The 27,931-nt window shown below is 40.8% G+C and overlaps 2 protein-coding genes across 3 annotated transcripts in view; one reads left to right on the forward strand and one right to left on the reverse strand.

Annotated features, from left to right (window-relative positions):
• The first annotated feature begins 218 nt into the window (after positions 1–218).
• Positions 219–27,143, forward strand: ABHD12B (abhydrolase domain containing 12B). Its single transcript, XM_034433358.3, has 13 exons — positions 219–494; positions 5,960–6,087; positions 7,527–7,629; positions 9,237–9,356; positions 13,905–13,935; positions 14,698–14,743; positions 14,818–14,947; positions 15,631–15,668; positions 18,506–18,588; positions 20,855–20,937; positions 21,986–22,064; positions 25,168–25,292; positions 26,509–27,143. Exons 1-13 carry the CDS (start codon positions 460–462, stop codon positions 26,555–26,557), a joined length of 1,050 nt encoding a protein of 349 aa, XP_034289249.2. The 5' UTR covers positions 219–459; the 3' UTR covers positions 26,558–27,143.
• PYGL (glycogen phosphorylase L) overlaps positions 26,617–27,931 on the reverse strand; it is a 50,669-nt gene continuing 49,354 nt past the window's right edge. For both annotated transcript variants that reach the window (XM_034433356.3, XM_087881802.1), the window contains exon 21: positions 26,617–27,778. In XM_034433356.3, the coding sequence (XP_034289247.1) occupies positions 27,578–27,778 (201 nt within the window). In that variant the 3' untranslated portion in view covers positions 26,617–27,577. The remainder of the gene's footprint in view (positions 27,779–27,931) is intronic.

Raw genomic sequence — 27,931 nt, forward strand, 5'->3', positions numbered from 1 at the left:
CACTCTGGGGCCAGCCAGAGATGGTATTTGCCGGTTTTCCGAACTACTCAAAATTTCCGCTACCGGTTCTCCAGAACCTGCTGGATTTCACCCCTGCCCACCTGGTATAACAGATGCAAAAATTATTGTGAAAGGGAAGAAACTCGGCTCGAATCTACGGACGTCCTGGGCGTGGCTTCGAGCCTCCCACCATTCAAGCCGCGTCGAAGGCGTGGACCAGCGGTGCCGGTTCAGCGGAAGTTCCCGTGGCGAGTTCGTTCTTCGAGGCTTTGCCGCCCATCCGCCGATTGGGCGACGTCCGCTGACTCCGGCTGCGATCCGCCCCTTTGCTTTGGAGAGTCGCTGCTTGCTTACTTCCTTACCAGTAGACTATGAAGCGGCGAGGTGCTGCGTAGGTGCCGGTATCCGCGCTAACCTCTCGGCCGTCAAGAAGAGGGAGTTCGCCTCGGCTCGGCTGCCATGGACCACGCCTCCTCCTCCGACTTGTCTGACGGGTAAGGCGCTACTGCTGCGAGGCCCGGTGAGCGGATGGGGGAGCCGGTGTCGCTGCCTCCGGCGCTGGTCCTCTGCTCCTTTTTTGCTGCCGATTTTCATCCGGGGAGAAAGGGCGGGTGGAGAGGAGATGAAGGAGCCGAGGCGAACAGTGTGAGCTGTTCTCAGAATGAAATACATTCCAAACAGACTCTGTACAGTGAAACGTGTGGGAAAGGAGCCGGCGAGCTCAGCGCGCTTTAAGAAGCGCCATAAATAAAAGGAGGTGGAAACGGATCGACACGCGCTCCCTGACGCTCAGCCCCGCGGCGCTCCAAGAGGACTTTTTGCCTTGGGGACTTTGGTTACTACCTGCGGTTTAAATCTCAGCCTGATTCCAGACTAGGGTAAACGGAAGGGATGCTTGTGTAGCCTTATATTATTAGCCTAGTGGTGTCAAAGCTATCCGGGTGAACTTTCTAAGGCTAAGAGGTTTCCAACTCCATTATCTCTGGTCTATGTGAGTTGATGTGATCATCATTTGAAATACATAAAGTGCCCAAAACGCACCAGTGCCTTTTTGGGGCCCTTAAGTTATTATATACAGTGCACCGAGTTGATTTTGGCACAACCTGGTGGACTCTGACATGATCAGAACTGGTTAGTTCATGGGCCAAAACCCAGCTCATTCAATTAGCTTATAATTCAGTATATTGCATAATTGGGATATTTCAGTAGCCTGGTTATATGTGTCGTTTAAACCAAGGCAATGGATCTCACTAAAATTCAACTATTTTACTACAGGGCTCAAACACATCCTCCAAGAACTGCTGATGGAAAATAGAACAGGCTATAATCTCAAATTTAGCAACTGGTGGTCCTCCGGCATAGGGTTTCCACAACTTTAAGATGTATGGATTTCAACTCCCAGAATTCACCAGTCAGCATGGGCAATTATGGGAGTTGAAGTCCACCTATCTTAAAAGTAATCAAGATTGAGAAAAACTGATCCAGTAAGATGCACAATTAACACGGGTTTTTGGGAACAGAAAATTTTAAAAAGCAGAACTTTTTTATTTTAGTCTTAATTCATTTTATTCACCAGTATATATTATATAAATGTAGTATGTAGGTTAATGTGTGGTTTATTTCCCCTTCCATTTTAGTTTATTTAAGAAATTTACTCAACTGTGGCTTGTTCAACAATGAATGTTAAAACAAACTATGGTTTAACATGATATTTGATATACTAATTTCTAGTATATCGTGGATATGCTTGTAATAAAACTGTCCAAAATTTAGCCTTCCTTAATGTACTGCACTCAACTCCCATAATATCCTACCAGCATTCAGTTGAAGTTTTAGTTTAATATAATTGGAGGAGACTGTTGATTTAGAAACTGTCCTGTTTTAATCCATAACCACCTTATTTATCAAGATTTGGGACTTCATATGCAACCTGGGCAGATTTGAAAATACGCAAGGCATGTCCAATGATAGACTATAGACTGGGCAGGTTTGCCCAGGTGTGCTGAGATGAGAGTTCTGATAATGCAGGCACTGTTCATATTAAGACACTCAGCCAATGTGACACAAGCATTTAAAGCTGCTTTGAACAATTAAGAAAATAAAGTGCCCAGAGTATTTTGGCAAAACAATGATTATTAGGGTTAGGGTGGTTGAATGAAAACAGTGAGAAATGTATCAGTATGTAAAATATTCAACTGAAGCAACCCAGCCTGGCAACCAAACAAAGGACTGCCCCTCTTTCCTTGCTGGAGTGCCATCTGTTCTTCCTCCACTGGCATGGCTCACAAATTGGTCCCTTCTGAGTCTGTCTGTGTGATCCCAGTTCTTTAGGGGTGTTGAACCTCATCAGATAAACCTGTTCATCTCTTTGGGAGTGCTGTCTTCACCTTTCCTCCAGGCAAAAACCTGACTCTCTTACGTCATACCACAGTGAGAGAGCCTAAAATCCCTACAGTTGCCATTTTATGGAGAAATTCCCCTTCTCTTTATCATTGCATTCAGTTTGACTCTTTTCATCACACGTGTGTAAGGATTAGATTGGTGGTTCTTAAACTGCTTGATCTAGTGGTGGAATTCAATTTTTTTTACTACCGGTTCTGTGGGCATGGCTTGGTGGGTGTGGCTTGGTGGGCGTGGCAGGGGAAGGATACTGCAAAATCCCCATTCCCTCCCCACTCCTGGGGGAAAGACATTGCAAAATCTCCGTTTCCACCCCACTCTGGGGCCAGCCAGAGGTGGTATTTGCCAGTTCTCTGAACTGCTCAAAATTTCTGCTATCAGTTCTCCAGAACCTGTCAGAACCTGCTGAATAGGACCCCTGGCTTCACCTAATTACCCCTTTTCTTGGTCCCAATGTCATTATCTCTTCCCCCCACCCCCAAATCTACTCTACTGTACTGTTTTAATACCATGTCCCAAATAGGACTCATAATTGCAAATTGCTCCATTACTCAGATTGTTGGGAGCAATATGCTGACTCTGTAAAGCACTTAGAGAGGGCTTTAAAGCACTGTGAAGTGGTAAATCAGTTTAAGTGAGAGCCTGAGTGGCGTAGGAGGTTAATGCCTCCTACTAAGGCAGCATTTAACATCCAGCTGCCTGCAATTACTGCGAGTTCAATTCTCACCAGGCTCAAGGTCGACTCAGCCTTCCATCCTTTCTAAGGTGGGTAAATTGAGGACCCAGTTTGTGGGGGCAATAAGCTGACTTTGTATAAATATACAAAAGTATGAAGGCTATTGCTTAACGCATTGTAAGCCGCCCTGAGTCTCCAGAGAAGGGCGGCATATAAATCAAATTAAAAAAAAAAAGTGCTGTTGCTATTACTTTCATGATAAACCCAAATTAACCCCAGTTTAAGAACCGCTAGATTAGCGTGTGAAGTTAGTTTTAGACCCAGGAGTGTCGACAAGGATGTGTGTCAGTTGAATCAATAAATCCCCTTTTACACCCATGCAGTGGTTGGGGGTTCGACTGTCCAGTTGTGCCAGCTGTTTTCACATGGTTGACACATTCTTCCCATCTCGATTGTGAATGCTCCTGGCTAAGGTCTAATCCACATCCCATTAGTAATTTAGGCCCCTTGAGACTGTGCAGAATACATACACATTCTTTATAGGATTCCTTTCCTCCCCTGCATTCTCCCCGTTTCTATTTTCTAGCTAAGTCTGATTATCAGATCCCAGAAGATTGGAAAAATAGGATTGGTAATCTTGATTTATTCTTTTGAGTAGGATATGGTACGAAGCATAAATATTTGGAACCTACTACATCTTGTAACAAAGATGTTATGCAGTAAGATGGAATAGATCTTGCACAATATGTGAGAACAGATACGTGAGCATAACTGTCATCATCTCCAACCGCTATCATTAAGTAGGTCAACACATGACCATGCTCGATTTTATGACCTTTTTTTGCAGCAAATGCAAAATGCTGCAGTTGTAAAGTGATCATTGTGGTTGTTAAGCAAATAATACGGTTGTTAAGCTAACCCACTGCTCACAAGGGCTTTTTGCCAGTTTCTAACACAAACATAATTCATGATCACGTGACAGTGGGACGCTGCAGGCAGCCATTAATTGGGGCAGGTTGCTTAGCATCCGAAATGCAATTACATGGCTGTAGGAAGATGTTGTAGTCTGTCAGCAGTCTGCGGAGCTGGCAATGGAGTCGGACAGTGAGGAAGCTGGGGAGGATAATGGGCCAATCCTGGAGTCAGGGGAAGGCCCGGATGAGGGCTCTGCGTCGGAGGCAGAGATGGGGTCAGGGCCATTTGGAAGGGATGCACGGACTCCGGAGCCTCCAGGCGGATAGCAGAGAGGCAGAGGAACAGGAGGAGCCTGTTCCTAGTGCACTCATGCAAAGAGCTGCCAGAAGGCAAGAGCAGCTAAAGCAAAAAGGACGACTCGGGAGTAAGGCCAGGAGATGATTGGCCCCTCCCAGAAGGCTTAAAAGAGCAGCAAAGGCTCTTGGGATCTTTGTAGGAAAGCAACGTTGCTACATTTGTTTCTTGTCAAAGTCTTTTGCTTCTGAACTTTTGCCAAGAAAAGCTTTTGGCAGGCTGCCAAAGAAGACAAAGGTTGGCGATAAGGCCGAAGGACTGTTTATGAAGAATTTGTTTTGGAATTAATTTGGACTAAGGTGAGAATGAAGTAGTTCTCAGCTGTTCTAATAAAATATGTTTGTTTAGGATTGATTGTGTCTGGTAATAACTACTTGGGCCTAGGTCACAACAGAAGAGACCAGTCACCTGTTGTGACCCGCCAGCGGCCTGCGCGGATCATGGCTGATCCTGATGAGGAGGAGGCTGGTGTGGGGTTGCGCCAGCAGCCGGCACAGCTGGCATTCACGTCGGACAGCGAGGAGGCTGAAGAGGATGTGGTGCCAGAGGCAGAGACTCAGCCAGGGCCTTCAGAACCTCCAGAGGCTCCTTCAAGTGGAGAGAGCGAAGTGGAGGAGCCTTTCCTCAATGCTCGAGCACGCAGGGCTGCCAAAAGGCAGGAGTGGCTACTCAGGAGGAGGAGGTCTCCTCGAAAGTAAGGTTTGAGGATAATTGGCCACTCCTTTGACCTATTTAAGTCGCATGCAGTTAGTAATTTCTTGCTGGAAACAATGTGTAATTTTTACAGAGCATTTTGGAGAGTGAGTGTCTTATTGTATCTTGTTTTCTGGGCTGGTCGCCAACCTTTGCTGGACTTTGATTATTCTTGGTACGTTATAACTTTGATAAGGACCATTGGTGTGTGTCACAATCCTTGGGAATCCGGAGCTGGGGCACCAGAACTTCAAAACTGGGTCATAAGTAACTTTTTGGGGGTATGAGGAGGCTGCCATAACTTCCAACAGTTTGTAAGTGATTGGTTCCTAAGTTCCTAAACCCTCCTGCTCTTTCAGTGGCCAACCTTGTCTCTCTTGTTTAGGTTCCTTAGCTTCCAGTACTAGAGGTAATATAGGCAAGTAGTCCTGGCAACCATTTGTTAAGTGACTGTTCAAAATTATAGCGACCCTGCAAAAAAGTGACTTATGACCATTTTTCATGCTTAACAACCGTTGCAGCATTCCCAATGGTGGCGTGAGCAAAATTCGGGCACTTGGTCACTGGCGTTTATGATAGTTGCAGCATCCCGGGGTCCCAAAATGGCCATTTACGACCTTCCCAGCCAGCTTCTGACAAGCAAAATCAGTGGGAGAACCTAGATTTGCTTAATGACCACGTGATTCACTTAACAACTACACGGATTCACTGAACTGTGGTTAAAAAGGTTGTAAAATGGAGTGGAACTCACTTAACAACTGCCTTCCAATTAGCAATGGAAATTTCGGGCTTAATTGTGGTCATAGGTCTATCTGTAACCATCACAACTTATTAGCCTTTTGTCCTTGGATTACCACTGTAAGCAATACAATTATTGTAAGCAACAGTACATTAAATCTTATTCCATTTTTTTTCCTCTAGGGAACTTCTGAATTATATCTCTATAGTCATGGCGGTGTTACTGTATGTATTTATTATATATGTCTCTGTACCATTGACTGTTCGACTATTCCCTCCACTATTAAGAAAATTTGTCTACCTCAATTTTTGTAAGTATTCCTGTTGTTTTTATCCACTTATCTCAATTGAAAATAGAAGTATCTATAAAATTTCTTCCTCTATGCCTGTAGTAGTTCAGTTCAGTAGTTCAGTAGATTAGTTACTGATTAAGGACTTGTTGGAAATCACTGAAAATATCTTTGTTTTTACCAACTTGACTAAGCTACTGTTTATTGAAAATGTCAGCTAATGCAATTGTAACCCAAACACAGGGTGGATCTGCATCTTGCTCAAGAAATCCATTCAAAGTATTGTTGCAAAAGATCGAATTCATAGTGTCCCTAAGGTTTCTAAATTACTAGGTTGATAAAGTGATATCCTTTTTTACATAACCATTTTAATGAAGGATGATCACAGTATTATATTTCACTGTATGTTCTCTCTTTTTCCTGTTGTAATCAAATAAAGACAATTTTTTTTTAAAAAAAAATGCTGTTTTCTTCATTTGAATCAGTCTTGGTTCTGGCAGATACGTGGACAGGTGCATGCAGGTTTCTTGGCAACAGAGAGGCGGGTGGGCAAAGGCATTCATCTGAAACCATGCCTAAATCAGGACTAGAGCTTTCAGTTTTAAGACCAGTGCTTTTAACCATGATGCCAAACAAGCTCTCCAAAGCCATGCTGATAGTTAAAAGAAGCTTGTTTAAATAAAGATTGATAAATAGCTAACAATTGCATAACACTAGTTTCTAAACATACTCCACCAGTCAGGGTAAGCATGAGAAAAAGTAAATGGAGAAGTAGGCTATAGTCATAGATAAAGGAAATTCTGTTCTTGATATTTTTAATGTTCTCTTCTATTTTAAAGAGCATTTTCAAAAAAATGTATCTTACTAGCTTAATGATAACTGCATGGGGCAGGGATTTTAAGAAGTTTCTTACTTGTTTCCAACTGATATTCTGATTTTCCAATGCTGGGGACTGCTTCCGATTATATCTATTTAAATAAACATACATTTAAAAGAAGAAATGGCCCAGTTCTCCTCTTATTGCAAAAAATAAGTTCCTTTGAGATTGTGCCCTTCTTCCAGGTTTTCCATACATCTGACATAAGATTTGTTGATCTTGTGTGAGATCTTGATCCCTTTAAATCCCTTTTCAAAAAAATTAGGTGCCCATACCATTGAACAAAATCACATAAGAGTGCTTGGCTCGTGAAAATGTTGCCGGTCCTTGATCCAAGATATCATCAGAATTGAGGTTGGATAGAATCTGTGGATCATTCTCTCTGAAGGATTTGTGGTTCTGTCCATCACAATATTATTACCGGTAAATCCTAGCATTCTGTGGGTGCAGGGAAAATAAACCAGTTAAAGCAATTTTAAACTTTTGAAGTTTGAACCTTTGTCATAGCATAGAGGGCTGGAAATGGGTGGGGCGATCAACTGATTTCACTGAAAGCAAACTTTGTCATTATTTTCTTTTGCAGTGGCATACCCTTTTGGCGTAGATTATGAGCACCCTGAGGTATTTCTAAAGAGCACCAAAAACTTTTATCTTACCTCTGAACCAGGAGTCACTTTTGGCATTTGGTGAGTAAGTACTTGGCTCCATCAGCCTCTTTGGGATAGGTTATATGAGTCGCCATGTGCAAATAGGTGGCAATTTAAATTTCCTAAAATAAATAAATATATTAGATCCAACTTGGAGTTCCCTTGGTCATGCTCACTTGAGATCAGATCTGTGACCAAGAGACAATTACTTCAAAGTAGGTCTAGGACAGTGATGCCTAACCTTTTTGCCGTTGCGTGCCAAAAGCATGGGTGCGTGGGTGTGGGTGTAGGTGTGTGTCGTGCATGTGGATGGCCACACCCATAATTCAATGCGCCCCATGCATGCTCGGGTGAGCCCCCCTTTGCGCTCCCCCCGCTTTTGGCACTGATGGCACGGTGGGCCTGGTAGACCCGTTTTTCGTCCTCCCCAGGCTCCAGAGGCTTTCTTGGAGCCTGGGGAGAGCAAAAATAGCCTCCCCCCCAGAGGGCCTCTGGAAGGCCCGTTTTTTGCCCTCCCCAGGCTCCTATAAAGGCTCTGAAGCCTGGGGAGAGCGAAAAATGGGCCTTCCAGTCCCACCGGAAGTCAGCAAATGGGCTGTTTCTGGTCTCCGGAGGGCCTTTGTGGCAGGTGGGGAAGGCCATTTTCACCCTCTCCAGGCTCCTAGAAAGCCTCTGAAACCTGGAGAGGATGAAAAACGGGCCTTCCCCAGTCCCCCAGAGGCCCTCCGAAGGCCAGAAACAGCCTGTTTCCCAACTTCTGATGGGCCTGGAAGGCCCAAAAATCAGCTGGTATGCACTGGAGCTGAGCTAGGGCAATGCTCGCGTGCCCACCGATACGTGCCATAGGTTTGCCATCACCGGTCTAGGACAATGCGCCCTGGCCAACTAGCCGCAGGACAATTCAATGCAGGATAATTCAAGAGGGACAAGTGAATTGCAGCTCACCTCGAGAACTTCTAATATGAGAAGGTTCAAACCTAAAGTGAGACAAGGCCCACTACAATTCACTTAACCCTCACTTGAATTATCCCACATTGAATTGTCACACAGTGCGTTGGCCGGGTGAGTTGGCTGCAGCGAGTTGCCCCATTCTACTTCAAAGTAGCAAGGTGGGCCATTCATGGAAAAGTAAACAAAGTCAAGATGGTGTCCACAACTGCACAATTGATCCCTGTCCTTTATGCATGCACAAAGCATCTTTGATTGCACGATTGAAGTTGCCACATTGATCTTTTTGACATCTCCTGTGATATCCTTAGTAGGGAAGCTAGATCAGTGTTCTCCCATTTTTGCTTTGTTTCTGTTGATGCATGTATGAATCAAATTGTTTTTTAAAATAAACATCTAGGCTACTTCAGTGACCTGGCTCATTAGGTAATTTGGACAAAAGTAGCTTACCTCCTTCGGACAATCAGCATGTAAAAGATAATCTCAGCTGCAGAAGGAGGGAAGGCATGGGAAACATTTCAGAAGGGATCCTCTTTAGTTTTCTGGAGAGTAAAATGAAAGAAGGGGAGAAATATTTTCAGACTTGCAAGATTCTGTTAATGTAATCTTACTATAAACATAAAGTTTGTACTTCTGAGGTTGGCTTGCCTGGCCTATCTAAAAAGAGTCCTGTCTGATCTGTTGGCTTCCTATCTTAGGTATTCTCTAGCAGACAACAGATGGAAGGACGCTGAAGGAAAAGACTTCAGCTGGTATGAAGAGGCCCTCGCAGATGATAACCCCATCATCATCTATCTCCATGGCAACGGGGGTACCAGGTGAATTTCGTACTCTCAGCAGAAACATTAGTGCTGAGATTATCCTATGTTATCTATATTGGAGTTGCAATCCAGGGAGGGGGATAGTGGCTTTAAGTCTTTGCTTGGCTGAGAAGCAAGGACTTCACACCTCCTTTATCATGGGCTAAATTTTTTACCATTAGTTGCCAGCATTTTTAACTTGCAGTACGGTGATCCCATAAAATGATGAATTAAGCAATATTACTTTTCATTATTGTAGTAATATTATTAAACAATTCAGTTAAGAAGATAAAAACTAATTCAATAAAATTGTAAAAGTGCAGAAAATAAAATATATATAGACAAAACAGAAAAGGGAGAAAAAAACCACAAGAATATAATAAAAAAGGAAATGTATGAAGAAATACTTCCTCTCTATATATACTCTATATAAAAATATAAACAATTTTAGTTACTTATCACTTTCTCTTAAAATGCAGCGAATTGTCTTTTTTTTTCTTATCTATAAATGGATTCTTAAAGTTGTTCATTTCTGGTTAACAAAAGACCATGAAAGGTTACAAGAGATAACCTATCTGTTTTAATTTTGTTCAAATAAACCAACTTTATATTCCTTTTACTTTGACAATCTTGTTTTCTAATACCTTCAAATAATATACTAGAACATAATTTCTTTTCATTTTTTATTTCTCCCTTGTCACCAAAAAATTGTAAGCTTTAATAAGTTTCCTTTATAGAGTTAACATAGGAATGTTATCCAAGTCCTTGGGTTTGTTATATGTATATTCCTTTTAATTATTAAGGTATTAGCCGGTTTCATTTATATATCCTACAAAGATTCTTTTTCCATATAATTCTTGTAATCTATAATTTTTAAAGTTATATTCAAATCACTCTCAGTCTTATCCAGTAAAAATTGTTCCTCTTCTATATACTCTTTTAAACAGAGTCCATCCATAATGACAGATACTCTTAAAATTAACTTTTGGATTCCGTTAAAAATATCCTCCAATCTTAAAAGTATTTTGCTCCATTCTGTATTAGTAAGTCAAATTTAAATGATCCATTTTAATTTTAATTTTTACAGTAGTTCCTTCTGGTTCCCTATAGTGTCCAACATTCAAAGTCCCATTTTATCAAACAGCATTTGTTGTTTTGAATGGGAATGATTGAATGTGAATGAAGGAAAACTACCTGTCAATCTATAGGCTCCTAATATCTGAAAAGCAATCCAACAAGCAATTTCCAAAAGTGATTAAAAAAGAAAGTAGATAAACCCTGTGTCCATAAACAACCATGGTTTAAGTGAGATGGCATTCCCTTATTATCTCCTAGATTAGGTTGATATCATGTCGGTAGATGACCTCACCCAGCTCAAGCAACACGGAATAGTGTGATTTCTTTAGCTCATCCAAGAAGCTTCTTGGATGAGAAGCGATACGTCTTCAAAGAAAAAACAGAAAGTCCAGTTGCCTCTTGAAAAAGTACCTTTGGGACAATCATGACCTGGATGACTTGAGAATCTCCATAGACATTCAGCATAATCATAATTAAAAGCAAGAACTCAATTACCACTCCGTTGAAACATATGAAGTAGCAAGAATTTTAGCACTTGTGAAATTCAGGAGTCCAGAGGGAGGAAAACTGCCAATGGCACATGGCTGGAATGGTATAGGATAAGATTAAGGCCTGGTTCTGGCGAACAAAACAGATAGGAAGTTCCCATCCTTCCATCCCCAGAATCTCCTTGCTTCCAAATAATGTTCAGTGTGCTGTTTATTTTCTCTCAGAGTTTGCATTTTCCGTAGGACTAAGCCAGAAAAGCTTTGGTGGAATTGAGCAGTGAATTCAGAGGCAAACATCTTGCGAAACCTGAGGTCTTGTACAAGGCTAATAATATATTTGAATTTAAAATTATAACCCTGGGAATAGTGACAGCCAGGGTTTGGCATTCATAGTCATTAAGAAAAAGCTGGAATTATGCTCATCAGGCCTTTTATTGTCTGGAGGAGGACTGAGCAAACCTCTCCCTCTCCAAGCATTGTTCCAGCTTCTTTTGCAAGAATGCATGCACAGCCTTAGCTATCTTAGTCTGGAAAACACATTCGGTTTCTCATCCAGCAAGATGTGAATACCCAGAGGCCTCTTTCTGCATAAACAGGAGTCATGATTGACATGTTAAAAGAAAAGGAAGAGGAGAGAGATGGTTCTTCATCCTTTATCTTGCAGAGGTTTTCATTATCTCTATGTTGGCAAACAAAACCTTGTCTGTCTTAGCAGAGGTTCCCATAACACCTGCTCATATTTGCAATTAGTGAGTCAGTCTGAATTTTCACAGATTTGTAAAAGTCTGCAATTTTTTATTAGTCTTTTTAATGGCTTCTTTCAGTTGTTTAATTATTGTGCTTTATTTATGATATGCTTTAATACTACTAAAATGCATGTTTAGTGACAAGAATATCAGTTCAAATTTTCCAACTGGAAATAGAAATTAGAGAAACTTCATAGCTTGCATCCAAGACAAGACAAAGGAGAATTTAAAGGGGAATTGTAGAAGTTTCTTTCTAATGCAAACTTTAGAGTTGAGCTCCCATTATTTCATTCTCCTCCACAAGTTTTGTTCTTTTGAAACAGCTGGGAGATGCTTGTTCATATACACATTCTTCCTTTCCCTTATAACTAAACAACATTAAAATCGATGTAAAAAATAATTCAAAAACCACTCTATAGATATGATGAGAAATAGGTTGATGACAATACAGATGCCAGTCAATCAGTACCGTCTATTAGTTGCCTTTTCACCAATTCCAGCTGACTCCCCTGTCAGTTTTAAAGAATTGTTCTTTTTAATTGGGCAGTATAATATTTCATAAAATAAATATAATAAAACAATGCCTTGAGTCAGTGATTCCCAATGTAGTCAGGGAATCAATGATGCTGCAGGTTAGGCCTCATGCAAATATCTCCATAATGGCCTGCCCACACGTACTACAAATACCATATCTTAAATCTTATAAAAACACCCAAATGCTGCCGGATTTTGTTCATAGTTGAAATCTTGAAAAACAAGTTCAGTGTTTGCTCCCCAAACTGTACAAGACTGAACATGGGAACACAAAGTTGTTCAGTGATCCCACAGAATTTCATCATTCTACTTTCTGAATGGAAAGTCATAAACGCTGTGTTGGTGATATGTATGCATAGACAGATACCAGGAACATTTCTATGTTTGTTGTGGTCCTCAGAAAAGTTTTTGATGATGTTGATGAGGTTTGTCTGTTTATATATTTACATACCTAGTTGGAAACAGAGGTAATGCACATATAAATTGGTTTAATAAATAAGGAAATAAATAAAGCATTAACAAGCTTGTACTTGTTATGTTATTTGTTCTTTTTTTCAACACAAAGAAGGAAGTTTCTGTGGCAGACATGTCCAACCCATGAGCTGCATGTGGCCTGGATAGCTAGTAATGTGACCCTACATGATCATAAACTTCTAATGTTTTGTGATGTTTAGTGACATTTAGTGACATTAACTACATTATATATTTTATACGTGGCCAAGACGATTCCTCTTCACTCAATGCAGCCTAGGGAAGCTAAAAAGCTACCTATGCCTATTCTACAGAGTCTAATTATACCTTTTCATATTGACATATGTATTACTGAGTAAAATCTAACTCTAACTTAGTTGTCTATATTTTGTTAGTTCTTGACTTGCTGTTGGAGTTTGATTTTCTTCTTTCAGTTTTTTAAAAAAATCAGCCTAGGGAACATCATCAGTGCAAGGTTTTCTAACTCATATTAAAATACTAGTCATTATGGAACAAAATAACTCATTTCAATTATTTCCTTTTTCCCCTCAATAACCATTCATGAAATAAGAATTTTATTGTTTGTTTGTTTGTTTGTTTGTTTAGATTTATATACTGCCCTACTCCCGAAAGACTCAGGGCGGTGAACAGCCATAGATAAAACAGAGACAATATAAAATTTAAAAAACAATTTAAAAACATATTAAATACATTTGGCCCATACTAATTAAAAACACCCCTATTTTTAAAAACAAATTTGAATTAAAATTAAACAATTAAAAAGAGTTAGGCCAGCCCCGCTTGTTGGAATAAAAAAGTCTTGAGGGCACGGCGGAAAGTGCGTAAATCCGGGATCCTCCATATCTCCGGGGGGAGCTTGTTCCAAAGGGCAGGTGCCCCCACAGAGAAGGCTCTCTGGCTTTAAAATAAAGCCAACAAATATTCTAAGGACATCAATTCACCTTGACCAATCTGATGCCTTCCAGTTATATTACACCCTCATCCCTGTATTTGTTAGGCTGCATGGCTATACTGGAAGCCAAGGCAGCTGGAGGGCATCCAGTTGGTGGAAGGCTATCAAAGAACATCCAAAGAATTTGGTTGCTGAATCAGACCAAATACCCACCTAGACTAGGATTCTGATGACCATAAGAGTTAACTAGATGCTTCTGGAAGCAGTGAAGTAGGCAGCTACAGGATCCTTGTTCCTTAGGTATTTTGTGGTAGCTAATTTCTAAACTCTCTTCCAGGGCAACATCTCACCGAGTTAATTTCATAAAGGTATGTATGAAAGAATCTGTGTCTAGTAATGTTTGCCTGGACTACGGTGCCTTTGTTTTCACAGATCCATACCTATGCTTGTCTTGCTTTTTATTCTGAGTTTGGCTAGTTTATTTGTGAATGTGCTAGCCTTATGGGCAGAAATAATACTTTACTTGATATCTTAATGCTTCCATTTTAGCTACCTGTTCTGTGCATTTCTTTTTATTCTCTGGGACTGAGGGCCTTATTCTTAGCAGTTATATAACAAATTATGTACCTTGAACTTCCTACTGCTAAATCTGCAGCTACAGATATGTTTATTGTTATTTTTAAGCTACATGACAATAATAATTTATAGTCTCTTCAAAAATCTGTCCTTTCTATTGCAAATACTCATTTGAGCATATCCAGTGTTGTAGAGCAATGGCTCCCAATCTTTTGGGCTCCAGGGACTGGTTCCAGGGGTGGGTTCTACTTACCTTTACTACCGGTTCACAACGGGATCACAAGGTAGTAAAATGGGGCAAAACTCACTTAACAACTGTCTTGCTTAGCAACAGAAATTTTGGGCTCAGTTGTGATCATAAGTTGAGGATTCCTTTTATAGCTTTATCAAAAAAAAAATAGTACTGATGTACACGACACTGGCTTTCTAGTCTGATCTGGAAGGGTTGATGTGATGTCTTAGTGGCAGCGTTTTGTGAACTTTGTTTTGGGATATGACTTTCTCCGGTTTAGAAAGTTGTTTGTGTTTGAAATTTGTCTTAATTTTTAATACAGGCAATGAGTGGCGGTGGCTTCCACGTCTTGGCTGTGGACTACAGAGGTAAGTCTCAAGGCAAAGTTGATTTCTAGGTGTTCAATATATTTCCCTCTAATTTACCTCGTGATTTCTCCAAGGCTACGCAGACTCTACAGGTAGCCCTAGTGAAAAAGGCTTTACAGCAGATGTTCTCTGCCTTTACAACTGGGTGAAAGCAAGGAGTGGAAACAGCCCGATCATCTTCTGGGGACATTCCCTGGGCACCGGGTAGGTTATTTACTTTGACTTCCAGTGCAAGAGAAAATGTTTCTTTCCATCTGGTAGCTTGAAGGCTGATGACTATGATTTGGACATTGGTGCATGTGTGCATGCGTGTGAGCGCATGTTCTTTATAAATTCTTAATTTTTGGGTTTTTTTACAAACCAAACCACTGTAGCATGATCAAAGTCAGGAAGACTTGAAAGGAATATATAAGCTATGGGTCAGCAGTGCAAATCCTGCTAAATTTCGACTTTAGTAGTATTTTAAAATAAAATTCATCTTTTGGAACTCTAAAACACTTAAACAGCTAAAATGTTCTAAGCACAGATTTCAGGAGCTTTCAGTGGGTTTGGGAAGGGGCCTCCGTGGCAGTCACGAAAGAAGTTCATGATTGTTTAGGCCAGTGGTTCTCAACCTCTTCTTCACCACGATCCCCTTTTAAATACCTTTTGTGGCCACAAACCACCAAGACTTCATATTTAAATCATAACATTTCTCTGTGATGACATTGTGGTCCCCCAAGGTTCCATGCATCGCAGGTTGAGTACCACTGGTTTAGGATGTTTGATCATCTTAAGGAGTAGCTCTTCCCTAACTTACGCCAAAACAAACAACATGGATGGGACTTACTTCAAAATAGATAATGTTAAGACTTTTTCTATCCTCACTATTTTTTCTTTCCTTGTAGAATTGCTACCAATACTGCCAGAAGGCTGAAAGAACAAGGTAATTATTATATGGACAAAGTAACATTTCTCACTGAATTTTTGTGGAAGATTCTCTCTTTTTTGCATTGTCCGTATGACCTAGAACAGGGCTCAGCAACCTGCGGCTCTGGAGCCGCATGTGGCTCTTTCACTCTCTGCTGCGGCTCCCTGTCATTCAAAATATGCATCACAACCGCCAATGTGCAACATCCACCGGCATGCAATTCATTGAGTTTGTCAACCCCTGGTAGGCCAACCATGGATAAATCCAAGAAAAGAAAAGTTTCAGAAGAAAACAGAACATTTAATTCAACTACATATGCTATTTTTGTGGCCGCTCAAGAAATAGTCAGGCACGGGAAGGTTTTTGTGGCTCCCGGTGTTTTCTTTTCTGTGGGAAATGGGTCCAAATGGCTCTTTGAGTGTTTAAGGTTGCAGACCCCTGACCTAGAACATGGGTGCCATCATATGACGTATCACGACGTTACCCCACTTCACAGAGCTGGGATGGCTGTGGCCTACGCGTGAGGCATCCAGCCCGTGGGCTGTCAGTTTGACACCCCTGACCAAGAACTTAGCAACTTTCAGATATATGGACTTCAACTCCCTTCAATTTCTGGGAGTTGATGTTCACAAGTGTTTGAAGACCATTGATTTACACAAATAGAATATTGGAAATGTGGTAAGAGCTGGTAATAAAAGTAGATGCAGAGGGATTGAAGAACATATTTAGTATTAAACATCTGGAACACTGGTCCTGACTGGAGCTGGCTGGAGAATTCTGGGAATTCTGGGAATTGAAATCCACACACCTCAAAGTTGACAACTCCCAAGGGTGTTTTTTCAAGAGGCAACTGGATTTACTAGTTTTGCTTTGAAGATGTTGCACTTCTCATCCAAGAAGTTTCTTCAACTGTGTTATGATTGAGTTATCAGGAATCTGTTAAGAATCTGTAAAGCATAATATTCCTTCCTACTTTTAATGTTCACTTTCCAGTTCCTTCTAGCTTCTTCTCCAATCTGTCTCAGCTAGGTGAAAATAGTACAAGTAGATAGGCTATCAGCATAATTGCAGGTAACGTATTCTTCTTTTCCAGGTGCATCAAGGCAGATCCCAAGTGTTTAACTGGGCCAATTTCAAACAAAATTTTCTCTGCAAAATTGGCTTGAGGATGAGTCTATTGCAGGGAAAGGCAACTTATTTATTTATTTGTATCTTACCTTTATTATTTTTACAAATAAGTCAAGGCTGCGAACATATCCAACACACCTTCTGCCCTCTGTTTTCCCCATAAACAATAACCCTGTGAAGCGAGTAGGTGTGAGAGAAAGTGACTTGCCCAATGTCACCAGCTGTCTTTAATGGTTAAGGCAGAACTAGAACTCGTGGTCTCTTGGTTTCTAACCTCCTGATTTAATCACTAGATCAAACTGACTCTTTAATAGCCTTATAAGCCCAGGGACCATGACACTGTTTACTTTATCCCAAGGACATTTTTTTGCCAATATAAAGCAGGAGAGAAAAATAAAAACAAAAAACACAATATATGTTAACAAATATAATCCAAATATCCACAAACTGCAAAAAAGAAAAATCTGAAAATTTAATGCACGATTAGCTTCACTCATTTTGCATTGTTGGCCATTCGTGCAAACTGCCCTCCCCAATACCATTACCTGTTGCACATACACCAAAAGACTGCCCAGTTGTGTGTGTGTCTTTGTGTATGCGTGTGCGCCCAGTTGCTCTAGTGGCCCATGGACCATTATAGTTTGGATGATTCACCTGAGCAATTTGCAAGTGCTTAGGGGGCAAGATTTTTATTGTGTGATCATGGCTGCCATCTTGGCTTTTTTGACTCCTCCTGGCAGTCACCTCTGCCTGTGAAGAATGGGACAAGCAGTTCTTACTTATCATGTATCACTTACTTCTGCTGTTTTGAGCATGTTAAGACAGTTGCAATGCATTTTTCATACTGGCTCTATCAATGTTGAATGGGGAAAAAAATGGGGAAGGGCCGTTTGGCGTTTTCCATCGCCAAATTGTTTGCAAGTTGCCGCAATGTTTCAAGCAAAAGCATGCAACCAATTGCCTTTGGGGTCCTTTGGGTGTAGTTTCAGAGCTTTTGTAAAATCTGCCATCAAATTGTAGTTTTCAGGATGCTCAAATGGGAAAATCATGACATTCCCGGAGGGTAATTGTAGTAATTACATTGAATTAATTCCATATAAACGTATTTAGTTTTGGTTTAGCTCCACCTACTTATTTATTCTGCCTATTTTGGCAGCCAATCCTTCAAGGTCCTCCAGTTTAGAAAGCTGAGAGCAGCTAGAATTAAAGAGATGGGAGGAATGCAATGGTGAAATCCATTTTTAAAAACTTTTTCTGTGGGCATGGCTTGGTGGGCGTGTTGTGGCTTGGTGGGTGTGACTTGGTGGGCATGGCAGGGGAATGATACTGCAAAATCTCCCTTCCCACCCCACTCCAGGGGAAGGATACTGGAGGAATGGCAGCAGCAGTCTTAATTTTTCAAGAAAACTGGGTAAGAAGAGAATAGTTTGTAATAAAACTCAGCTCCTGATGGGATTTTGGATGGCTAATTGGGCCTTCTCCCTTAATCCTGCTTCTTTTGGATGGTTAATTGGGCCTCCTACTGGAATCCTGTTAATTTAATCTGATGTTGAGGCTTGTGGATTATATATCCAGTCTTGAGGCTTTGATGTACTTTGTCTCTGCTAGTCCAGTGTATCTTGTTTCTCTGGTTTTTCAGAATGTCTCAGAAAACAACCTACCCGTCTTTTGTTCCATTCCATTGATTTTTGTTTTTCTAATATAATCCTCTTTTTTTCCTCTAGAAGGTATCATAGTGGATGCAGTCATCCTGGAGGCTGCTTATACCACCATCCGGGATGCAGCTGCCACTATCCCAGTCACAACAGTAAGCCTTGGCACTTTTATTTTTAGTTCCATGTATACTTTTGGCACTCTTTACGTAGCAGCCTGCCAAGCTATTGTGAATATATGTGCCTGGCTCATATGAACTCTGAGAACACCTGCAGTTGGGTGTTCATGCAGAAGAGAAAATAGATATCTAGAAGAAGGAAAAGGAATCAAGTCCTTCCAGATATTGCTGAACAAAAACTCTGACTTGCCATAGACTCGTATAGCAGAGGTGGGCAACTATGGCCCTTTTATGACTTGTGGACTTCAATTCCTAGAATTCCTGAGCTAACATGGCTGGCTCAGGAATTCTGGGAGTTGAAGTCTACAAGTCATAAAAAGGCCATAGTTGCCCACCCCTGTCGTATAGCAATGAAGAATGCTGAGAATTGTGGTTCAGCTGCAATTAGAAGGTCACATTTATATTCCAAGGATCTTCCATATTGTATGAAACACAATTAGCAAAAAGTAAAATGATTCCCCATAGGAAGAATAATATATTTCTCTGTTAATATTCTTACTTTTGTTATTAAGAACAAATAGGTACTAGGTTTCAGCATATATGTGATAACGTATCCTTGAGGGAGGGAGTGCTGTATCTTGTCCTCAAGAAACCATTGCTCAATCCAGATTATTATCAATTAATATCCTAACTTTTATTTTTTGGGGAAAAGTTGTTGAGAAAATAGAGGGGGTTGCAACTGCAGAGAGCCCTGGAAGAAACAGGTTATATAGACCTATTTCAGTCAGGTTTCAGATCTAGGTATGGCACGGAGATCTCATTGATCACACTTGGTAGTTGATCTCTTGCTAAACTGGCATGGGGGAATCACACTATTCCGTGTTGCTAGAGCTGGGTGAGGTCATCTACTGACATGATATCAACCTTATTTCTTTACTTCTCAGGTCAGCCAAGTGATGCTATTAATGTGCCAGAGGTTGTTAGGGTCTGATTGAGGAAAAACAGGTGGAGGCTTAATTTTAACAAAATAGAATGGCTCTGCATTCATTAACCATTTTAATTTGTAGAGATTCCATCCTTAGTTGTAAATGAGATTGCATCCCCTACAGACCTGGACCATAATTTGAGGGTGCCCCTGTACTCACAGCTGCTGCTTGAGCAGATGGCAATATTGGCCAGGAAGCCTTCCATCTTCTGTTCCAGTTACAGTGTCTCTTGGGATGGGAGATTAAAACGTACGTCTTAATCACCTCCTGTTGGAATGCACTCCACATGATCTTGCAATTGAAGAACATTGGGAAGATATAGCTATTCCAGAATGCAGCAATTTAAGTAGTTACGTGAATATTTTGATATGCCCATATAGAACAAAGAACCCTAGGGGTGGAAAGGACCTCAGAGGTCTTCTAGTCTAACCTCCTGTCTGAGGCGGTAAACCTTAACCATCCTGCTCAAAAGGTTGTCCCGTCTGTTTTTGAAAACCTCCAGTGATGGAGCCCCCACAACTCCGGGAGGCAAGTTATTCCATTGTTTAATTGTTCTCACGGTCAAAAAAATTCTCTTTACTTCTAGGTTGGATCTCTCTTTAACAAGCTTCCATTGTTACTCCTTGTCTTGCCCTCTAATGCTTTGGAGAATAAGTCAGTCCCCTCTTCTCTATGACAGCCCTTTGAGTATTGGAAGTTGTTATATATATAATGTTATATATGACATCTGTGCGAGCAGTACTATTGGTTGTCACCTTTAAAGCCCTCCATGACTGTCAACTGGATATCTGGGGACTGTCTTCTCCCACTAATCTTTGCCTGCCCAATAAGATCAAGTAAGGCAGATTCACTCTGGATCCCGTCTCTCAGAGCTTGCCAATTGTAGAGATCTTGGAAGTGAGTCTTTCATTTATGGATGCCATCCCCTGGAATATCTTGTGCTCAAACATCCAAAAGGCCCCATCCCTCCTGATAGTTAGAAAGTCCATTAAAACAAGTCTATAGAGAATCTCAGTCATCAAAGCCCATTAAAACAAGCTTCTGATGAGTAATGATGGTTTAATTGCTGCACCATTCAGCATGGTACTTCCAATTTTTACATTCCTTTTTTTTGTTGTTCAATGATATTATGCTTAATTTTGCTTTTCATCTGAATCTGTGAAGATGGGAATTGAATGCTGCTCAGTTAGTTTGACTGAAGTGGCACATAAGTGGCAATAATTGTAAACAAAAAACTAAATCAAGATATTTCTTATAGCAGTTGACAAAAGAGTTTCTAGGAATGGAAAATACCTTTTCTTCTTTTCTTTAACCAGATCTACCGCAAGTTTCCTGGCTTTGAATATTTAATTTTGGACACCATGGCCCGAGCTGACATGTTCTTTCTGAATGCTGAAAAGTGAGTTCAGAGTTACTCAATCACAAATTTATGTGGAATATGCCAGGTTCTGGAATAAGTTGCCCTTTACTATTCTGAGAATTGACTTTATGCTGCAATCAACTGTTAAGCTTGGTTTGCTTCTTTCAAAATGGTAGATCCAGTAGCATTTACATAGAGGGAGAGATTGACAAATGTTACTATGCAATATGCCAGCCCTGCCCCTTCTCTATGCATGCAGAGATATTACACACTTATCCAAAAGAGGGAGACGTTGTGATAGGATGCCACCTCAGTGCTTTCATCAGTGTGACAAAAGCAACAAGATCCTGCAGATACTCTTGGTTGAATTTGACAGCATTTGAAGGCATGGATTCCACCATTTGTCTGCTGGCCCTGTTAACTTGATGTACGACATTTGTGATAAGAGGAATAGAGAAGAATCAGATTTTGATGAATTCAGATGGGAGATAGGCTTGACCAGTGATTTGAAATCCACTGTCTGGAGAGGGAAAAGTATTCAGGAAAGATGGGAGATTTAGGATAATGCGATACTTGACTGCAAGTAAATTGTATTATTGTTGAAAGAAAAATGAGTGACCTTTAATTTTTATAAACATTTCTGAAGTGTTTTCTTAAGATCTCCTACAAGGATGAGTGAGGAGTCCTTGGTGCTCTCTGAGCTTGGTTGTTTCATTACCCAAACTAGGTAACTAGTAGCACTGATGATGTTACTTAGTTTGGGTAATGAACTGTCTGCAAGAAAAAAATGAAGCTCAGAGAGCACCAAGGACCCCTCATTTCAACCCTGAGCTACAAATATTGTCCTTTATTGATCCTATAAAGGTGGATCTCTCTTCATCTTTTGAGTGGGAGAACTATGTAGTCCTATGACTTTATGGGATATTTTGCCACGAATCAAAGGATGACAGCCCACGATGACTTAAGGTTTCATTAATAGTTAGAAATGTCACTCATCTATTTGAAAGACAATTTTTGATTGAAAAGCAGGATGAAGATACCCAAAAACACTTGAACTGAGCTAAAACATTGTTTTTCTTGTCCGTAGTCTCCAAGTGTTATCTAGTCCTATTTTGATCTTGCATTCAGAAGATGATAAGATGATACCTATACAACATGGAAGAAAGGTAACTAAACAGTAACTGCAGTCAATTACTCTTTTAAAAGGGTTCTATGGACATATAAAGGGATAATATACAAAAACGCAGAGGTCACTGCATATATTATTTGTTTTTCTGCTAATTGGGAATTGTACTTTTGCAGCATGCTTCATCAATATAGTTTTATGTTTCCATAGCAGTCTTGGGGAAAAAAATCCAAATGACATTAGCAAAATATAGCTTTGGTCATTTGTGGAATGTTCTAATACCAGGGACCGGTTCCATGGAGAAAGGTTTTTCTGTGGACCAGAGGGGCCATGGTTTTCTGTGGTGCCTGCATCCCGTGGATGGGGCTTTGCTTGTTTGTGTGGCCTGGTTCCAAGCATGCCATGGATCGGTGCTGGTCCACGAAATGGGGGTAGGGACCCCTGTTCTAGTATTAGAAAGAAGAGGAACAGATTCTCTTTCCATTTAGTTCTCAGGATGATGATTCTTCATCAGTCATTATTATTATTATTATTATTTATTTATTTATTTATTAAATTTATATCCCACCCTTCTCCCCGAAGGGACTCAGGGCGGTGAACAGCTGAGAATTAAAATAACATACAATATAAAAGTTAAAATAATTAAAAATAAATTAAAGTTATAATGGCACTGAAAAAAGTGACTTACAACTGGTCCTCATGCTTAAACTGTCATAGCATCCTTGTGGCCATGTGATCCAAATTCGTCCCCTTGGCCATTGGCATGTGCTTACAATGGTTGCAGCATCCTGGGGTCATGTGATCTCTATTTGTGACCGTCCCAGCTGGCTTTCAACAAGCAAACCTAATGGGGGAAGCCAGATTCACTTAATGACCATGATTCAGTTAACAGCTGCAAGTGACTCACTTAACACCCATGGCAAAAAAAGGTAATAAAATCAGCCACAATGAACTTACGAACCGTCTTGTTAACACTGGAAATTCTGGTCCCAGTTGTCCTTTGAAGACTATTTGTACATAGAGCCTACATTTCTGAATGATATGGGCAAGTTGTTATCTCTCAAAGCTACCTTACTACCCGTATTTTTCGGAGTATAAGATGCTCCAGCCTATAAGATGCACCCACCTTTTTTGGGGAGGATAACAAGAAAAAAAAATCTGCCTCTGCCTCTGCGTCCAAGCAATTTGCCTCCTTGCAGCAAACAGCCTGTTTCAGTTTCAGTTTCATTTTCAGCACAGCCTGATTAGCACAAGAAAAAAAAAAATCTGCCTCTGCCTCCCAGCAATTTGTCTCCTTGTAGCAAACTGTTTCAGCTTCAGCTTCAGCACAGCCTGATTAGCACAAGCAGCTGATTGTAAGTTGGAACGGCTTCCTGAAGACCAGCTGTTTCAGGCTGCAAGGGATTGCCATAGCCTATTGCCGCCTCTGCGTGCCCCATTTTCCGGGGGGGAGGGGTTAGGTGTATAAGACTCACCCAAATTTTCACCCTCTTTGTGGGGGGGAGAAAGAGTGCGTCTTATACTCCGAAAAATACAGTAAATAGGGTTAGGTCACAATTTCCGGTAGCAGGACCTCCATCCCCCTGCAGAAAGTCAACATTGAAGAGCCCCATCAAGGAGAGCTAAGATTTTGTGAGATTCCTGCCATTTATGATTTAAAATAAATACTTTTGCTAGCCCACGGGCTAGAACTAAGGGTCTTGTGTTCCATGACCAGTTTTGCTCACGAAGCTTTTTGCAAGGATAAAATTTGAAAGAAGGAGGAACAATCTTCTGTGAACTCTTCTCCCAGTTCATGGAACAAAAGTGGATGGCATAGTTTTAAATGTGACCATTTATTATTTATTTATTTATTTATTTATTTATTTATTTATTTATTTATTTATTTATTTATTTATTTATTTAATTTATATACTGCCCTTCTCCCAAAGAGACTCAGGGTGGTGTACAGCCAGCATAAAACCCACAAATACAAAATTTAAAAAACAGTCTAAAAATATTAAATAGTTTGGCCCGTAGTTAAAATAAACAACCCAATTAAAATAATTTAAGAAGAATAAAATTTTAAAAATTAGGCCAGCCCTGCTTGTTGAAATAAGAGTGTCTTGAGGGCCTGGCGGAAGATGCGCAAGTCGGGAATCCTTCGCATCTCGGGGGGCAATTCGTTCCAGAGGGCAGGAGCCCTCACAGAGAAGGCTCTCCCCCTGGGGGTCGCCAGCCAACATTGCTTGGCTGACGGCACCCGGAGGAACCCCTCTCTGTGGGAGCGAGTTGGCCGGTGGGAGGCTATTGGTACCAGCAGGCGGTCTTGTATATACCCAGATCCTAAGCCATGGAGCGCTCTAAAGGTGGTAATCAATACCTTGAATCGCACCCGAAGGACCACCGGAAGCCAGTGCAGCTCGCGCAGGAGAGGTGTTACATGGGAGCGCCATGATGCTCCCATAACCACCCGCGCGGCCGCATTCTGGATGAGTTGGAGCCTCCGGGTGCTTTTCAGGGGAAGCCCCATGTAGAGAGCATTAGAATAGTCCAGGCGGGAAGTGACGAGGGCATGAGTGACCATGCATTTTCTTTGTTGGTAGCAGCTGTAATTTCAGGACTCACTTTTGTTCTCTGAATGATGCAGTAGTAGTTGTCATTGATGGGGTGAGAGGGTAGAGTTGTTATCCTGGGGGCTTATCCTTAGAGCCTACTAAACCACCGTAATTACTAGCTCACAGCAACTTGGCTAAGGGCAAGAAAAGCTGGGAGTTTAATAACCAGTGGAGCCCAATCATCATACAGGTAGTCTTTGATTTACAACTATTCATTTAGTGACCGTTCAAAGTTAGAATGGCACTGAAAAAAGTGATTTGTGACTGTTTTTCACACTTACGATTGTTGCTGCATCCCCACAATCAAGTGATCAAAATTTGGACACTCGGCAATTGGCATCCCTTTAGAACAGTTGCAGTGTCCCAGGGTCACATGATCACCTTTTTCGACCTTCTGACACGCAAAGTCAATGGGGAAGTAAGATTCACTTAACAACTGTGTTTGTCAAGCCTGAAATTGATTGGAGTGATTGGAACGCTGACAGCAGTACTTAACAGTCCACTTGGAGATTCACACTCACTCTTCTTTTTTTTCTACACGCACAGCTTTTTGAGATCACATACGGAGCCTCTGAGAAGAAAGACAATGTCAAGTTTCTTTCCTTCCCCTCTTCCATGGGTTTAGGGCACGACCACATATCCTCTCATCCTGAGCTCGCTTCCATTCTCAAGTAAGCACACGGAGCCAAGTTTATGCTACCGTTAAGACTTCTGTGAAAATTGTTTCCTCTTTTAATACTTCACTGGCTTGAGATCGGGAAGGACACAGAATACAGTCCAACCCAACACGCTACAAGTTTGATGGTATTTATATTAAGCCATGATTCGCTTACCATGGTTTACTGAATAAGCCCAAAGGGCAGAATTCATGGAATATATTAAGTGAAAACCCAAGCAACCACATTTATGGTGTCGTGTTATATGTTATATAAATTTCAGATTTATGTTATATAAAGTAGGCCATAGTACAGAAAATCCATTCTTACTGGCAAAATGTAGATTTCTTCTTACTTGCTTAAGAGTAGCTTAATCAAGTAGGTGAGCTAGGGCTCCTGAGATTTCAAGAGAGGGCTCACTCCGGCAGTAGTGGCTGAAAATCTATCATGCAATACTTCTGTTCCATGCATGCTCAAATTGGCCAATTGTTATTGCTACATATTGTACTGTTGTGATGGGGTTGGGGATGATGAACCTCAATGAATGGGAAAGTCCAGATGACCACCACTGAGTAGTCAGTAGGCTATTTATTTTTCTAGCCCTCGTTTAAAAAGCAATAGCGCCTATATACTGCCCCACAATGCTTTACAGCACTCTCTACAATGTAGAAGCATTATTTGCATATTGCCCCCAACAATCTGGGTCCTCATTTTACTGACCTCAGAAGTCAACCTTGAGTTCTCCATCAGGATCAAATTCCAGGCTGTGGGCAGAGTTTGCGTGCAATGCTATACTTTAACCACTGCCTCCCCTGGGCTTAAAATATTACATTCAGCTATATCAGGGGTATCAAACTCGCTGGCCGGATGCATCATGCACTGGCCACGCCCACCCCTGGTTTAGCAAAAGGGGGAAAAAGTCACAATACGTCACATGACGTGACGACGTGGGTTTGACACCCCTGAGATATATTGTTGTTGTTTTGATGGTTTCTAATTGCTTAATATTTCATTCTTAACTTTTAGCTGCCTTGAGTTCCCTATGTGCAGAAAGGCAGGATATTATGTTGAAGGATATGTCCTATCCACTTTGTGGATAGTTTCATACTTTTTCTGCATAAAATAGCCTACACAATGCTGGCCAAGTGAATCAGATAATTTGAGCAGGAGGTTGGTTTTATATGGCATCAAATCCAAGGAACATAAATGCTTTCTGTGTATTCCGTAACAGAGACTTCCTCAAGAGCATTACGCAGGATCAGCAATCAAGTGGACAATGACATAACAGCAGCCTCAAGGAGACATCGGTTCTTGCCATGGATATTAAAACAACGAACAGTTGGAAGATAAAAAAGTGGATTTGACTTTATTTTATCATGTGAATTTGCAGGTGTACATTACAGAACAACATTACTGGGCAAAGAATACAGGAATTTTTGAGCGTACCAAAGGTTTCTTCTTTTTCTATAAATGCACCTCATCTTGGTTACTATAAGCTTTATTTTAGCAGAACATCCTTTTTGTCTCAGCATGTCTTCTTACTCACAGCTGAATCAATTTGATTTATAGTGCACTACATAGGGCAACTTCCTCAAAGACTCAGTGCTGTAATTAATACCCTGCTGAAAATACATGGTGTTCTTCAGAATACTTCAAAAAATTATCTTTATTTGAATTAAGTAGGAGCACATGCTCACCCCTTGAAGGAAGAACAGGTACTCTAGATTTTATATGAAACTATACGAATTCTGTGTCGACGCCTTCCTCTCTTAAAATGTATTCTTTCTGCTATTAGTTCACTTTATGAATATACATCGTGGACAAGCCCTTTCATTTTCATTAAAAGACAACAATTGAGTAAACAGATTATTTGGTTTGCTAATGGTATTTTTTAATAACACTCACTATAAATTAGTAAAAAAAATGCGCCCTTTGAACTGTTTGGGTGGCGTACCTCAAGCTGGTACTCTCTAGTTGAGCTGGGACTGGTACCTAGCATGGCCAGTGAGAATATCAGCTAGCATGGGAGATAAATGGTTTGGCACACTTAAGATCATCAGGTGAAATAGAATGTATTAGAGCAAAATTTTTGGGAACAATTCCCAGAGTTCTCAAAGAAGGGAAAGGGAGAGAACAGATAAATGTAGATACCCCAACTGCTCTCGGTGCTTGTAAGTAAAAGAGAAAAGAAAAGGCCACTTTATTACCGGTACTTGCTAAACAAATCTACGCGTGCTTTTTCCAATGTAGGGTACTGTGCGTCATCCATACGGAGTTAAACCTTGCAGGACTTCTCAGATTCACACACACAATTTTTCAGCTGAATCATTGGCCAGCATCTCATCAGCAACATCGCGAGGTACATTGGGTGGCGGGATCTTGAGGTCAGAAGGTTCTACATTCCAGATATCACGGGCATATTCTTTGATGGTCCTGTCACTGGAAAACTTCCCAGAGGCTGCAATGTTCCTGATGACCATTTTGGTCCATTCTTTGGAGTTCTGTAACAAAGAGCTTATGTGAACCCAGCTCTTGCATGACAATCAAATTCAGGATTACTATTGAACATGGTACAGTCCTGTATGATACACTATAATTCACCTCAAATTCCTAACAAGCAATACATGTTACATCAGGAGTAGGCAAATAACAGC

This window comes from Pantherophis guttatus, chromosome 1 (assembly GCF_059756535.1).
Source record: "Pantherophis guttatus breed Tessera chromosome 1, ASM5975653v1, whole genome shotgun sequence".
Classification (NCBI taxonomy): domain Eukaryota; kingdom Metazoa; phylum Chordata; class Lepidosauria; order Squamata; family Colubridae; genus Pantherophis; species Pantherophis guttatus.

Coding starts and splice junctions, on each gene's coding strand:
- ABHD12B (XM_034433358.3), top strand. CDS start 460: ATGGACCACGCCTCCTCCTCCGACTTGTCTGACGG. Junction 9,357..13,904: donor CATGGCAACGGGGGTACCAG/GTGAATTTCGTA, acceptor ACTCTCTTCCAG/GGCAACATCTCACCGAGTTA. Junction 18,589..20,854: donor CCACTATCCCAGTCACAACA/GTAAGCCTTGGC, acceptor TTCTTTAACCAG/ATCTACCGCAAGTTTCCTGG.